This window comes from Spermophilus citellus (genome assembly GCF_964194105.1).
Source record: "Spermophilus citellus genome assembly, chromosome: 4".
Classification (NCBI taxonomy): Eukaryota; Metazoa; Chordata; class Mammalia; order Rodentia; family Sciuridae; genus Spermophilus; species Spermophilus citellus.
In genome coordinates, this window is record NC_138185.1 from 185,008,002 (window position 1) to 185,023,781 (window position 15,780).

The 15,780-nt window shown below is 35.5% G+C and overlaps 2 protein-coding genes across 15 annotated transcripts in view; one reads left to right on the forward strand and one right to left on the reverse strand.

Annotated features, from left to right (window-relative positions):
• The window catches only part of AP4S1 (adaptor related protein complex 4 subunit sigma 1), a 263,488-nt gene that overhangs the window by 150,923 nt on the left and 96,785 nt on the right, over positions 1–15,780 (reverse strand). The window lies entirely within an intron of this gene.
• Positions 1–15,780, forward strand: part of HECTD1 (HECT domain E3 ubiquitin protein ligase 1) — an 89,167-nt gene that overhangs the window by 16,170 nt on the left and 57,217 nt on the right. For all 14 annotated transcript variants that reach the window (XM_081293425.1, XM_081293437.1, XM_081293431.1 and 11 more), the window contains exons 3-8: positions 5,676–5,910; positions 11,758–11,985; positions 13,038–13,319; positions 13,418–13,688; positions 14,469–14,545; positions 14,836–14,934. In XM_081293425.1, the coding sequence (XP_081149551.1) occupies positions 5,676–5,910; positions 11,758–11,985; positions 13,038–13,319; positions 13,418–13,688; positions 14,469–14,545; positions 14,836–14,934 (1,192 nt within the window). The remainder of the gene's footprint in view (positions 1–5,675; positions 5,911–11,757; positions 11,986–13,037; positions 13,320–13,417; positions 13,689–14,468; positions 14,546–14,835; positions 14,935–15,780) is intronic.

Genomic DNA, 15,780 nt, shown 5'->3' on the forward strand with positions numbered 1-15,780 from the left:
TGGGTTTTCTGTCTCTCTTTTTATATATATATATATATATATATATACATACACACACACACACACACACGCACACACACACATATATATATGTTTAAGTTTTAGGTGGACACAATATCTTTATTTTACATTTATGTGGTGCTGAGGATGGAACTCAGTGCCTCATGAATGCTAGGTGAGCACTCTACCACTGAACCACAACCCCAGCCCTAGGTTTTTTCTCTTTAAATATTTTTTTCAGTACTAGGTTTTTTTAACCCAGAGATACTATACCATAGAGCTACATCCCTCCCCCTTTTAATTTTAATGATTATTTTTTTCTATTCTTCTTTTTATTCCTTTGTTTGCCCTCCTTAAACATTTTTTATATATTTTTAGTTGTAGATAGACAATCTCTTATTTATTTATTTTTATGTGGTGCTGAGGGTCAAACCTAGTGCCTCAAACATGCAAGGCAAGCATTCCACCATTGAGCTACAACCCCAGCCCCAAATTATAATTAATTTAGAGTTTTACCGCTTAAAAGTAAAATAAGAAGTCTTATGCCATGAGGCTTTATCTTCTCTGTTTATGCTGTAGCTGTCATATGTATTAAAACTATGCTCATTGAAAATCACATGATGCACTATTAAAATTTTTGCCTTCATATTTACCTATTTATTTCTTCTCTCTTTCATCTCCCCTACTCCTCTCCCTTTCCTTCCCCTTTCCTTTCCTTCAAAAGCTTTATTTCTATTTGGTTCAAAGATTGGGAGAAGTCTCCAGGGTCGTTAAAAAGCTATCTACTAGAGGCTGGGGTGAGGTTGCAAGGCCCTGAGTTTGAGACCCAGCAAAATACACACACTGCCTAGTTGCTGACATCAGGTAGAAGCCCTGATGTCAGGAGATGCTGAGCCCCTTAAAGGCAGCTGGGCCTCTGGAGCCTCTTTTTGGGGAGTTTGGGGGTTGAACTCAGGGCACTTAACCACTGACCCACATCCCCAGCCCTATTGTGTATTTTATTCTGTGGTTTTTTTTTTTTAAAGTTGTAGTTGGACATAATATCTTTATTTTATTTTTATGTGGTGTTGAGGATTGAACCCAGGGCCTTGCACGTACTAGGTTAGCACTCTACCAGTGAGCCACAATCCCAGCCCTATTTTGTATTTTATTTAGAGCAGGGTCTCACTGAGTTGCTTAGTGCCTTGCCTTTTCTGAGGCTGGCTTTGAACTTGTAATCCTCCTGCCTCAGCCTCCTGAGTGGTACATGTGTGCACCACTGTGCTGGCTTTGGAGCCTTTTGAAGAGTTATGTACCCAGTCTGACCTGGGTTCCCACATCCAGTGGAGGTATTTCTCCTTCCTTTCCTTTCCTCTCCTTTCCTCTCCTTTCCTCTCCTTTCCCTTCCTCCCTCCCTCGGTGTTGGGGTTTGAACCCAAGGGTGCTTTACGATTGAGCTATATCCTCCTACCTCAGCTTCTGGAGTCCCTGGGATTACAGGTGTAGGCCACCACACCCAGTGGTTTTTCTCATTTTTAATGTTTTTCCATCACTCCTGAGGTTCCATGTAGTTCCTCAGTACTATTTCATTTTCATCTGGAAGAGTTTTCTTTATCACTCTTTTTTTTTTTTTTAATTAAAAAAATTTTTTTTAGTTGTAGTTGGACACAATATCTTTATTTCTTTCTTTCTTTATTTTTATGTGTTGCTGAAGATTGAACCCAGGGCCTTGCACATGCTAGGTGAGTGCTACTACTGAGCCACAATCCCAGACCCTTTACCATTCTGTTTAGGGATTGTCTGCTCTTGGCAAATTCCCTTTATCTGAGAATATTTTTATTTTGCCTTGTGCTATATGTTTTTTCATGCTATGTATTCTTAATATTTATTTTTTGTAGTTAGATACAGTATTTTATTTATTTTTATGTGCCGCTGAGGATCGAACCCAGGGCCTTGCATATGTGAGAGGAGCGCTCTACCGCTGAGCCATAACCCCAGCCCATGCTATGTATTCTTGTGCTATATATATCCTTTATGCTAGATATTTTTTTTTGTAGGTATAGAATTCTGGGGTTGCAGTTGACTTCAGCATTTTAAAGATATTGATCTGGCCTTTATGTTTTCTAATGAGAAGTGAGCATTCATTTGGATTTTTTTTTTCCTTATGTGTGTTATTTTTCCTCATTCTGCTTTTAAGATTTTTTTCTTTCAATTTTTACAGTTTTTGTTTGATCTGTGAATGATGGTTTTTAAATTTATCTTGTGACAAATGATGAGCTTTTTGAATCAGTATGTATATGTCTTTTACCAAATTTGGGAAGTTTCTTTTTCAAATGTGTTTTGTGTACCAGTTTTTTTTTTTTTCCTTTCTTTCTGAGATTCCAGTGGTGTAAATGTTAGACCTTTGGATATTTTCCTTCAATTCCCTGAGACTCTTCCTTTTTGTCCGTCACCTTCCATCTTTTCCCCTATGTTCTTTTTTTTTTTTTTTTTTTTTTTTTTGAGAGAGGAGAGAGAGAGAGAATTTTTATTTTTTTTTTTTTTTTAGTTTTTGGCAGACACAACATCTTTGTTTGTATGTGGTGCTGAGGATCGAACCCGGGCCGCTCGCATGCCAGGCGAGCGCGCTACCGCTTGAGCCACATCCCCAGCCCTCCCCTATGTTCTTAAGTTTGGATAAGTTTTACTGATCTGTTTTCACGTTCACTGACTCTTATCTGTTCGTCTTAATTCTGATTTTGAGACCAACTGTTGATGTTTTTTTATTTTTCTTGCAAATTGTATATTTCATTTGTTTTTGTGGAGCTAAGGATCTAACCTAGGGCTTACCACATTCTAGGCTAGTGTTCTACCACTGAACTACTTCTCCATCCCCATTTTTTTCTTTAATTTTTGTTTGATTATTTTTTATACTTTATTTCTTGTTGAAAATTTGTTTCATGAATGCTCACATTTATCTCATGTACGATAGTTATATTTGATTTAAAGTCTTATGTGATAATTCTTGTATCTGAATTGTCTTTGGCTTACATCTGTTGACTATCTTTTTCTTTGACATGATCATATTTTTTCTGAATTTAATCCTAGACATTTGGAATATTATAGTATGAAACTTGTTTTATCAAATCCTCCGGAGAATGTTTATTGGTTTTGGTTTTAGTATGTGATCAACCTAGGTAGGTTTAGATTGCTAGTTTTCTCTTGCCCTTTGTGGGTGGTAGTTTCAATGTCATTTCAATTTTCAATGTGCTGTTTGGGTCTACTCAGACATTTGTAACTCATGATTTAGTCTGGATCTTGTGTGTGAAGTGTGGCTTTAATTTTTTAATTTCTATTTTTTTAAAGATGTATCCTTCATAAATGCATCATGGACATGAACTTGGAACTTGTATTGGGGGGATCACTTTCTAGTTCTTTTCTAAGTTTTCCTCCCACATCTTTCAGCTTCCAGTGTCACCATTAGGGGGGTTTGAGGGAGTCTCTCTAGAGGCAGAGAAAACCTCTGCTTGAACCTTCCTGCCTCTTGAACCATTGCAGAAAAGAATCTAAGATGCATCAGGTTTTAGCAGAGATGTAGAGTTTTATTAGAAAGTAAAAGGTGAAGTCACATTGTCAGATCAGAATACAGTTATCTCAAGAGTGAAAAGTGCTTTTGGGGTCTTGGGCTGTTCTTTTAAAAGGAAGCTTTGTGAGGGGTAGCATGGGAAGGTGTGTGAGGATGAAGTTAATGTTGGCCTGGTGAACTCAGTTCTTTGATCGCAGATCACAGGATCTTTATGGTGGTTTGGTCTTCTTCCAGGATCTTCAGGTTGACAATTGTCTCTTCAATATTATAATGTTTGGAATGTGCTTATATCATAGGTTTCTTAAAATACATTTCCCTCTGCCTTATCTAATCTGAAAATACATCATATATAGGTTAACAATTCACTTAAGCTTTAATCAAAATGAGGCAGTTTTCATAGATGAGTGAATTTACATTTCTGCCAGGAGCAGTATGCCTTTAATCCCAGTGACTCAGGAAACTGAGGCAGGAGGATCACAAGTTTAAAGCCAGCATCAGCAACTTAGTGAGGCCCTGAGTAACTTAGTGAGTCCCTGTTTCAGAATAAAAAATAAAAGGGGCTGGGATGTGGCTCAAACTTGTGATCCTCCTGCCTCAGCCTCTTGAATATTAAAACTTTCACAATCTCTTCTCATCTGTTCCATTTACTATCTATGCACAGATATTTACTACATATAAAGAACAACAATAGTGCTTTAAGATTCAAATATGCTAAGGAGTCTTGTACTACTCTTACCTGAGAACTAGGGGATGAATTCCTGTAATTTGGCCTCAAAGAATTTAATTACTGATTTAGAAACATTACAAGTGACTATTTTGTAGGTTGCCCTGTTGCTGGTTAATAAAAAACACCTGTTTAATCATTGATTGCTTAGTCATTGAATGAAAGAAGTCTTCCAAAATCTTCTGTGATAATATTATTGCTGCCAAACCCCTTTAGTTAAAAATTGTCTAAGAAGATATTGTAGAATTCAGTTAGTCTGCCATTCATACAGTTTTTTTTTAAAGCTGCTAAAGGTATGAGAGGTACTCAATTGCGTACACTAAAAATTGGAGGAAAATAATTTCACTGAATTGTTGTGCTATATTACCTTTTGTATTATGTATAGTACACTTTAGTGTAGACAGAGAAGTTAATGTATTTGATATCACGTAATAATGTTATTTTATTTTTTATGCCTTTATTTTATTTGTTTATATGGTGCTGGGATCGAACCCAATGCCTCATGCATGCTAGGCAAGCACCCTACCACTGTTTATGGGTTGTTGTTTTTTTTAAATACTTATTTTTTAGTTTTTGGTGGACAAAACTTTATTTTTATGTGGTGCTGAGGATCGAACCCAGCGTCCCGCGCATGCCAAGCGAGCACATTACTACGAGCCACCTCCCCAGCCCACTGTTTATGTTTTGATAAAATGTAGGGAGTCTCTTTGATACTTCACAGATTTTTTTTGTTTTGTTTTGTTTTTTGATAAAACTGTGTTACACAAGGATTTGTAATAGGCATTAGACTGTTCAAAGTAGGGAAAGGAAGCTAAAGTTAGTTTAATGTGGGGTTAAATATGGAGCTAAGTTTTTAAGTATATGATTTGATTTAATCTTCATAACCAGATAAATTAGGTGTTCATTAGATAAAACATTTGCTATACAAATGAGGGAAAAGGCTCAGAAAGGTCACACAGCTGTTTTCTGATTTACTTTCCTCTTTTAGGCCCCAAATCAGTACTTGTTCCTATAAAACATGAACTGAACAATGTCTCTGGCTTTCAACAACTCTTATATTAAGTAAGGAAATAAAGTAACACATGAAACAGTGTGTTCCTTGCTCATAAAAGCTTTAGAAACTTGAAAGTACCATTTAACTGGGGAGTTAAGGGAAGGTTTTATAGAGCAGTTGATGCTGAGTATTGAATAAGGAATTGTTTTAAACATGGTTTCAAGTTAATGTTACTACTTTAAACTACTTGATGTTTTCAGCAATGATTGTAATGGAAGTGAAAACAATGTTAAACATTACCTAGTAAACATTCAGGTAGTATTGAACACAATGTATGTTATAGTTTATTATCTATAATTTTGTTAATATTTTGTTTGGTAATCCTACATGTGATATGATTTCTTTTACTATAGATGTCCTCCTCGCACTTTCTTACCAGCCCTCTGCAAAATTTTTCTTGATGAAAGTGCTCCAGACAATGTGTTAGAAGTGACAGCCCGTGCCATAACATACTATCTGGATGTATCTGCAGAATGCACCCGAAGGATTGTTGGGGTAGATGGAGCTATAAAAGCACTTTGTAATCGTTTGGTTGTAGTTGAACTTAACAACAGGACTAGCAGAGACTTAGCTGAACAGTGTGTGAAGGTAAGTATTATTTATTGGCCAATTTGAATATCATTTAGAGAGTAAAAAGTATATTTTCCTAAAAAGATAAAACCTTATCATTTATCTTACTTTATTGAGAGTGATTGAGAACAATGGAAATGACAACTGTATGGCAGCTGGGAAAAGAAATCTTACCTGTGAATGAAAACTTTGATTTGTTTTTTATTTTGTTTTTGTTTTGGTACTGAGGATGAAACCAGGGGCTCTTTACCACTGAGCTTCATATTCCTATTCCTTTTTATTTTTGAGATTGTGTCTTACTGAGTTGTTTAGGGCCTCACTAAGTTGTTGAAGCTGTTCTTGAACTTGTGGTACTCCTGGCTCAGCTACTTGAGTTGCTGGGATTATAATCATGAGCCACCACACCTGGCTACCCAGATGTTCTTATGTGCTGCTTCAGCTTTCTTCAGTTCTGGTAATTACAGACACATTGAGATAAGTTATTCATGTTCTTTTTTTTTTTTTTTTTTTTTTTTTGGTAACTAGGTATTGAACCCAGCCACACTTAACCACTGTGCCACATCCCCACCCCCTTTTTAATGTTTTATTTAGAGACAGGGTCTCCCTGAGTTGCTTAGATACTCACTAAGTTGGTGAGCCTGGTTTTGAAATCCTCCTGCCTTAGCCTCCCGAGCCAGTGGGATTATAGTTGTGCACCATTGTGCCTGGCTAAATTAAAGCTATTTTATATGAAAATAGTAACAGACTGCCACAATAACCAAAAACTGCCACCACTTCCAGACATTATTCTAAGCGTTTTTATGTGTATTAACTCATTTAGTTTTCACAAAACTGTATGAGCCAAGTGCCATAATATCATTTTTTTTTTTTTGGCAGGGGGTGGAGAACGGGTACTGGGGATTGAACCCAGGGGTGCTTTACCACTGAGCATGCACCACTGTGCCTGGCCATAATTTCTACTTTACAGATGAAAAAATTCAAGTATACTGAGTTTAAGTGACTTGCTCAAAAGATTATACATGTAGTGAGCAGCAGAGTCAAGATTTGAAGATCAGGAAGTCTGGTTCTAGAACCTGTGGATTTAACTATTCAGGGCCTCTATACTCTTTTCAGAATAAACTATTAATTTCTTGTGGGACTAACTATAAATTTAAGAATTCTCAAAGGCATTAGTACTAGGTTAGTCATTTATTGGCACTACTTGGTAAACACATTTTGATTTTTGTTTTGTTTTGATTTTTGTTTTATTTTGCTATTCATGTAAGGTCTCACTATATTGCCTAAGCTGGTCTTAGGTCCTGCCTCTTGAGTGCTGGGACTACAGTGTGTAACTTGCCATGATTCTTTTTTTTTATGATTCCTGGCTTCACACTTTTTTAAAAATGATTCTTGATGCTCTAGGTTAGCAGTTTTCAAAGATTTTTTTTTTTTTTTTTTGTCTCAGATTCCCTTTACAAGACTTAAGTGATTGAGGCTCCCCAGGAACCTTTGTTTATAGTAATTATATCTATATTTAGCATGTTAGATATTAAGATCCAGGCTGGGGATATAGCTCAGTTGGTAGAGTGCCTCGCATGTTCAGTCCCCAGCAGGACACACACACACACACACACACACACACACACACAAAAGAGAAAGATATTAAATAGAGCTGGGTGTGGTATTGCATGCCTTTAATCCCAGCAACTCAGAAGGCTGAGGCAGGAAGAAGTTCAAAGCCAGCCCAGCAATTTAGTGAGGCCCTAAGCAACTTATACACTGTCTAAAAATTAAAATACAAAGGTTTTAATGCCCCTGGGTTCAATTCCAGTAACAACAACAACAACAACAAAAAAAAACTTGAGAAATTTTAAGTATTGATTTCTATTAAAATAACAAGCTCTTTACATGTTAACATATATATTTTAAAATTTTTTCCTTTCTTTATATGACAGTAGAATGTATTTTGACATACGTACATGGAGTATAACTTCTTGTGATTGTATGTGACGTGGAGTTACACTGGTCATGTATTCATATATGAACATAGGAAAGTCATGTCCAATTCCTTCTACTGTCGTTCCTATTCCATCTCTCTTCCCTTCCCTTCATTCCCCTGTCTAATCCAGTGAACTTCTATTCTAGCATCCATAATTTTTAATGAAAATTAACTATTTCCAAAAGAAAATGAAAATAAGTAAGAGACTATCATTGCTGGGCAATTTTGGAAATATCTTTAAAAACCTATAGCTAAATGGAAGTCAGCTAGATCTTTATATTTGCTTCTGTAGTCAATCTGGTGCAATATCATACCTTATGTAGCTTCTAGAGAATTCAACCATGCACTCATGTGAGAATGAGAGCGAAAGAGACAAAGTGCTGTAGAATTACTATGACATGTTTAACTTGAAGATTCCTTGAAAGGATCCTAGGGACCTGGAGCTTCTAGACCATGTTTCAGAATTTTCTGTCTCTGTGCCTATAGATTTGTGTCTCTTTTGTCTACAACTTCAAAGGAAGGAGGGATCTATTCCTTCTTAAGGCTTTCTTCCTTTATTCTCTCTCTTTTTTTTTTTTTTTTTTTGTACCAGGAATTGAAGGGGCACTCAGCAGCTGAGCCACATCCCCAGTCCTAATTTGTATTTTATTTAGAGACAGGGTCTCATTGAATTGCTTAATGCCTTGCTTTTGCTGAGACTGGCTTTAAACTCCATCTCCTGTGTTAGCCTCCTGAGCTGCTGGGATTACAGGCATGTGCTAACATGTCTGGCCCTCCCTTGGATTCATCACTTCACTTCATGTTTTTTCCAGATCTGAAATTTTACTTCATTGCTTATTCACTGAACTATATTTTCAAACTTTTTTTTAGTTGTTTCTTTATTCCTAGCAGATGGATATAATGAAGTCTTGAGCCGTCTCTCTCTCTCTTTTCTGGGGGGCGGTTATTTTTGTTTTATATTTATTAAAATAATAATTACACATATGTATATAGCCATATATATTTATATAATTTTTTGAAGGGGTTCTGGTGATCAAACCCAGGACCAAACGGCAAGCAGGTGATTTCTAATATTTTTAAGCCTACGGTTAAAAACAGTGTTACGATTAACATCTTATTTGGGGCTGGGGATGTGGCTCAAGCAGTAGCATGCGTGAGGCCTGGGTTCGATCCTCAGCACCACATACAAAGATGTTGTGTCCGCCAAATACTAAAAAATAAATATTAAAATTCTCTCTCTCTCTCCCTCTCTCTCCCTCTCTCTTTTGTTAACTTTTTTTCTCTTTTTCTCTTTTTTCTCTTGTTTAACTTGAAGATTCCTTGTCCTCTTCTCATTCCCTCCCCTACCTTCCTCTCTTATTTTTCACTGATCCTTTGAAAATAAGTTGCAGAATAATGACATAATTCTATCTTTGATAAATAACAGTATTTCAGTAAAAAATAATTTCCAATTTATTAAGCCCAGTGGTCCCCACTATGTCTTTTATGGTTTAAAAATAGCCAGAAATTTACACATTGTACTTTATCATTACTCTTTTTATTCTCATTTAATGGAGAACAAACAGCTCTCCTCTTTTTCCCATCACACCTTTTTACAGAGTCCAGGCCATTTGTCTTATGTAATGTTCCCACATTCTAGATTTGTTTGATTGCTTATTCATGGTTAATTTCAATTTGAAAAATTTATTTGCACCTTGCTGTGTTGGTGTTTTGCATAGTTTTTATTGCATCACATTGGAAGGCATATAATGTGAGGCTGTTCCATTATTGATAATCTGCTACTTAAAAAAAAAAAAGCAGGAGCTCCTTCTTTGGCTGTGGATTCTACTTCAGCTGTCCTCTTCCTATTCATAGTCATGCTCTTAGGAAGAAGAGTAGTAAGAGGTTTACACTTAGTCACTATTCAGTCCACAAAAATTAAGTTTGTGCTTGTTTAACTCCCCTGAAACTATGGGAGAATGATCATCAGTAGTATCTCTGTTATCAAACTTTGTGGACTTTTTGCAGCCCTTAACTTACTGGATCTTGGATCTTGATATTGTTTGACATAAGTCATCATTTCATTCTTTTTGAAACTTTATCCTTTAGATTTTGTCACACACCGCTTTATTTTTTTCCTTCTCTCTCTTTTTTTTTTTTTTGCAGGTTCTTATTTAACTCATTCTTAAATGATAGTATTTTCTAAAGTCCCGTTTTTACTTCTTAGAACTACATATATCTGCCTATATATGGCAGTCTTATCAGTCACTTTAATACCATTTATTCTATATACTCACATTTTTATCTCTGTCCTTGACCACTGTTGAATTCTAAGCTTCTTATTCAAGGCCTTACTGGACATCTCTTATTGGATGTCTTAGCTCATTGTCTTTCACTGCAGGTAAACTCCTATTTTGTTAATTGGCATTAAATTCCACCCTGACATTCAAGACAAGAAACTTGATCTTTTTACTTCCTTTCCTTCTCACCACACAGATAATTAATGATCGGATCCTTTTTTAGTTTATTTTCTACTCTGTTTCTCCTGTTATTTTCTATTAAATATTTGAATGTTTGCATTTACCAATAACTTTTCCATACCCCATTCTCTACAGTTACTAGCTGGAAATTTGATTATATTATCTTTCAGCTTTAAACTTTTCTTGTCTACTGGATAAAGTCTTAAGTTTCTGTTATGCCTTTAAGATTGATGGACCTTGTTAGTTGTACCTGAACACCTTAAACAGCATATTTTAGAAAATAGAAGTAGAGTTTTATTTTACTTTTTGGTATTAGAGGTTGAATCCAGAGGTGTTTACCACTGAGCCATATTCCCAGCCCCCCCCCCTTTTTTTAATATATATAGGGTCTCACTAAGTTGCTTTGGGCCTTGCTAAATTGCTGAGACTGGCCTCGAACTTCTGCTCCTTCTGAGTGGCTGGAATTACAAGCTTGTATTGCTGTGCCATTTGAAAGTGGAGTTTTGATGTTTTGATATTAGTAAACTAAGTGTGAGGATGATGAGCAATAGTAATTGCTAGCATTTATCCAACTTTTTTTTTTTTTTTTTTTTTTTGGTACCAGGAATTGAACCCAGGAGTGCTTAATCACTGAGCCACATTCCCAGTCGTTTTTATTTATTTATTTATTTTTTTGAGACAGAGTCTTGCTAAGTTGCTTAGGTCCTTGTGGAATTGCTGAGGCTGGCTTTGAACTTACAATCCTTCTGCCTCAGCCTCCTGAGATGCTGGGATTACAGGCATGCGCCACTGTGCCTGGCTACCCAACATTTTTTTAATGTATAAGAGCTTGTACCCGTTTGCTAAATTACATATAATTCATTAGTTTGCCATATGTAAGTTTTATCATTGAAATCTCATATATGACTAACTTTAATATGGCTTGAGCATTTTAAATGTGGCTTCTCCAAATTGCCATTGTGTTGTAGGTATAAAGTGTACACATGATTTTTGAAGATAGCACATAAAAACGTTAAATATATCAGTAAGTTTTTAAGTTGATGATATGTTCCAATCATGATGCCATGTTTATATTGGGTTAAATTAAAATTATTATTGAAATAATTGTTTTGTCATTTTACCTTTTTTAATGTTGCTACTAATATATTTTGGAGAGTACATTTATGTTTTCTTTGATTCTATCAAATTAAAATTAGGCTTGTATATTATTTTTTTATTTTTTGGTGTGGTATAGGGCTTTAACTTAGGCATCCTCTACCACTGAGTTATACCCCCAGCCCTTTAAAAAAAATTTTGAGACAGCATCTTGCTAAGTTTCTGAGGCTGGCCTTAAATTTGTGATCATCCTGCCTTAGCCTTGGAGTTGCTGGGATTATAGGCTTGTTCCACTGTACCCAGTTTCTGTTAATTTTGTTTCACCATTTTTAGGTGCTGGAACTGATATGCACTCGTGAGTCAGGAGCAGTCTTTGAGGCTGGAGGTTTGAATTGTGTGCTTACCTTCATTCGTGACAGTGGACACCTGGTTCATAAAGACACTTTGCACTCTGCCATGGCTGTGGTATCAAGACTCTGTGGCAAAATGGAACCTCAAGATTCTTCATTAGAAATTTGTGTAGAATCTCTGTCTAGCTTATTAAAACATGAAGATCATCAGGTAAATAAATTACTATTGTATACTCTCAGTTTTCAAAAGTGATTTTTATGTTTCCTATTTATAACTATGATACACTGTAATTTGAAATTTTTACTTGGGATAATCTCTTCTTTCATTTTATATGTGTGGTAATTTTTTGGCAATAAAGTGTTCTTTATTATAAAAGTGATGTGTTTAGGGGGTTGGAGTTGTAGCTCAGTGGTAGGTAGAGTGCTTGCCTAGCATGCGTGAGGCACTGGGTTCAATTCTCAGCACTATTACATATAAATAACAATAAAGGCCCAACTAAAAATAAATATTTTAAAGAAAGTGATATGTTTATTCTTAAAATTTAAATGTTATGGAAATATATAAACATCTTTACAGTTGCACTTGTACTCAGTATTATTTTGTTGACTTAGGGAGTTTTGTTGACTGAAAATAAGGTAGTTTACAGTAAAGTAAAATATCACTATTTATGATGTTATTTATAAGCCTTCATTTAATTAGCATAGTTTTAGAAAATAAGACTTGATTTTTCATGCCTTTTTACTAGTTAGAAATTATTTCAGTTGATAAGTCATAGAATTTCTTGGCAAAATTGTACATAGTAAAAGCTCAAAAATATTGTTACCATCTGTCTACATTCTTATGTGTTCTCTCATTTAAGCAGCCACAATGTGATGTAAGTACCATTATTAAATCTGTTTTACAGTTTGAGGGAACTGAATCCTTAGGCAGTTAGATAACTTCTTCAGATCATACACAGCCAAATATGGAGCCACGGTCCAAATCTAGATAGATTATACACTTTATCACTTTGCTATAGCTCCCTTTTTTATAGTGTCAGGATTGAAATGATCAGTATTAGCCCTCTTCCCCTTTTTAAAGGATTTCTTTTTTTTTTTTCTAGTTGTAGATGGACAGAATGCCTTTATTTTGTTTATTTTCATGTGGTGCTAAGGATCAAACCCAGTGCTAGGCAAATACTCTGCCACTGAGCTACAGTCCCAGCCTAGTACTAGCCCCTTTTAGGTGAATTTTATCCACATGCCTATTCTTTACATTGCTAGGTTTCAGATGGAGCCTTACGATGTTTTGCATCACTAGCTGACCGATTTACCCGTCGGGGTGTTGACCCAGCTCCATTAGCCAAGCATGGATTAACTGAGGAACTGTTATCAAGAATGGCTGCTGCTGGTGGTACTGTATCGGGACCATCATCAGCATGTAAACCAGGTCGCAGCACCACTGGTGCCCCTTCCACAACTGCAGATTCCAAATTGAGTAATCAGGTGTCAACAATTGTAAGTCTGCTCTCCACACTTTGCAGAGGCTCTCCGGTAGTAACACATGTAAGAGTGTTTTTGAGTCTTTGCTCTTTAATCTTTTAGAAAAAGTATTTTTGTATAATGCAGATGTTTTAAACTTTTTTCCATTATTTTCTTCCTAGGATCTCCTGAGATCAGAGCTTCCAGATTCAATTGAAAGTGCATTACAGGGTGATGAAAGATGTGTACTTGATACCATGCGTTTGGTTGACCTTCTCTTGGTGCTGTTATTTGAAGGAAGAAAGGCTTTACCTAAATCTAGTGCTGGGTCTACAGGCAGAATTCCAGGACTCCGTAGATTGGATAGTTCTGGGGAGCGCTCACATCGGCAGCTTATAGACTGTATTCGAAGTAAAGATACGGATGCACTTATAGATGCAATTGACACAGGAGGTCAGAAAATAATTTGTTTTAAATATAAAAACTGTGAGATAAGGAACTATAGTCAATTTTTTATTTCTTGTTTTGGACAACATTCTTAGCAATTGTGCCTTGCTATGACCAACCCCTTGCATATTCTCCTATATACAATGGAATGATTATCAACTTTGATGCATGGTAGGACCTGGATGAATGCTTGCTGAATGAGTGAAACTTCTACAGAATTTGAAATTTACTTTTATTTTTTTTATCACCTGAAAGAGATTTTGCCAATTCTAATGTGAATTACAGATTAAATTTAAGGCTGTTTTGTTAAGATTGATGGAAATTAACATGAGTAAATTATAGTAATTATATAATAATTTTTTTAGCCTACTATATACGTCAGGTGATGAATAAGTATTATAAATTTATAAAAGTTGCTTCTGGGACATCAAATTTGTATTTTGGATTATAGGTGTGGATTGGCTTCTTTTATATAGTTATGTTATGATGCAAGTGGTACCCTGTTGAACTGTATTATACTTTAGTTTTTCCTTGTCATGTTTATTTTTAAGGTATAAAGTCTTATGAATCCTCAATGGTTTAAAAATTTGAGAATACTTTTTCGTAGCTGACCTTAGGCATGTTGATTATATATACTACTTTACAGTTGATTTTAATATTTAAAACACTTTCTTTTTGCTCAGTACTTGGTGAATTATTAATAATAGTCTTTAAATGATTCAAACTTTAGAAAAGTTCAGAATTGTATTGGCTTTGAAAATAATTCTTTTTCCTTCAAACTTTTAGCCTTTGAAGTAAATTTTATGGACGACGTGGGTCAGACTCTATTGAATTGGGCCTCTGCTTTTGGAACTCAGGAAATGGTAAGCTAATAAATAAGAGCTAGTATCTTATTTACTTATTTATTGGAATTGGAGATTGAACCCAGGGGCACTGTACCACAGAGTTATATCCCCAGTGCTTTTTATGTTTTATTTTGAGACAAGGTCTTACTAAATTGCTGAGGCTGGCCTTGAACTTGCCATCCTCCATCCTTAGCCTCACTAGTTGCTGGAACTATAGGCATGTGCCATCATGCCCTGCAGAGCTAGGATTTTAAATCAAGGATAGAGGAATTAATATAGCAACTTTATGGTTCTTTATCATTTTACAGGTAGAATTTCTTTGTGAGAGAGGTGCTGATGTTAATAGGGGTCAAAGGTCATCATCCTTACATTATGCTGCATGTTTTGGAAGACCTCAAGTAGCAAAGGTAAAAGCCAGGTTTTTAAACTATTAATCTGTAACAATTGCAGGGTCCAGAAATTAGAGTGATATGGAAACTTTTATTCTGATAAGTTATGCTTCCATGCTATCTCCATCCATTCCATTCCTTCTTTTCCACTATAAATTTTTGGTTTTATTTTTGTTTTGCATTGCTGGGGATTGAAGTCAGGAGCACTTTACCACTGAGCTACATCTCCAGCTTTTTTTTTTTCATTTTGAGACTGTCACGCTAAGTTGCTGAGGCTCTCCTCAAACTTGCAGAGGCTCTCCTTGAACTTGTATTCTTCCTGCCTCCGCCCCCCAAGTCACTGGGATCTATAGGTGTGCATCACTGCGCCTGGCAGTGAATGTTTTTTATCAATTTTTTTTTGCTTTTCTGTCTCAATACAGATTCAAGTAAAAACACAAATATGCTTATTTACTTTTTATGGAAAATGAAACATACCAACCTAGTCTTTCATTTAGTAATATATATTGTAGACTGTTCCCTATTAGGATATAGAGAACTTTTTATATATGCATACTTATCCTTTATATATATACTGTAAGTTTATTCAACCAGTCACCTAATGGTGAACATGTGGTTGTTTCTAATTTCTTACTCTTGCCAACAAATAAGTGTAAATATATTTCTGTTGTTTCTTTTTGTCAGTAAAGCAGATACTGTGTTTTTAGAAGAATCATCATTTTTGACTCCTACTTCAGAGGTTTGTTTTTACAATTAGAGAAATTGAGATTCCAAGAGGTCAAATGAAAAGGGTCAAATCAAATTTATAATCTAGGCCTCTAGAATCTGCCTCTTTTGAATTAATTTGGCATAATGCAAGGTTAT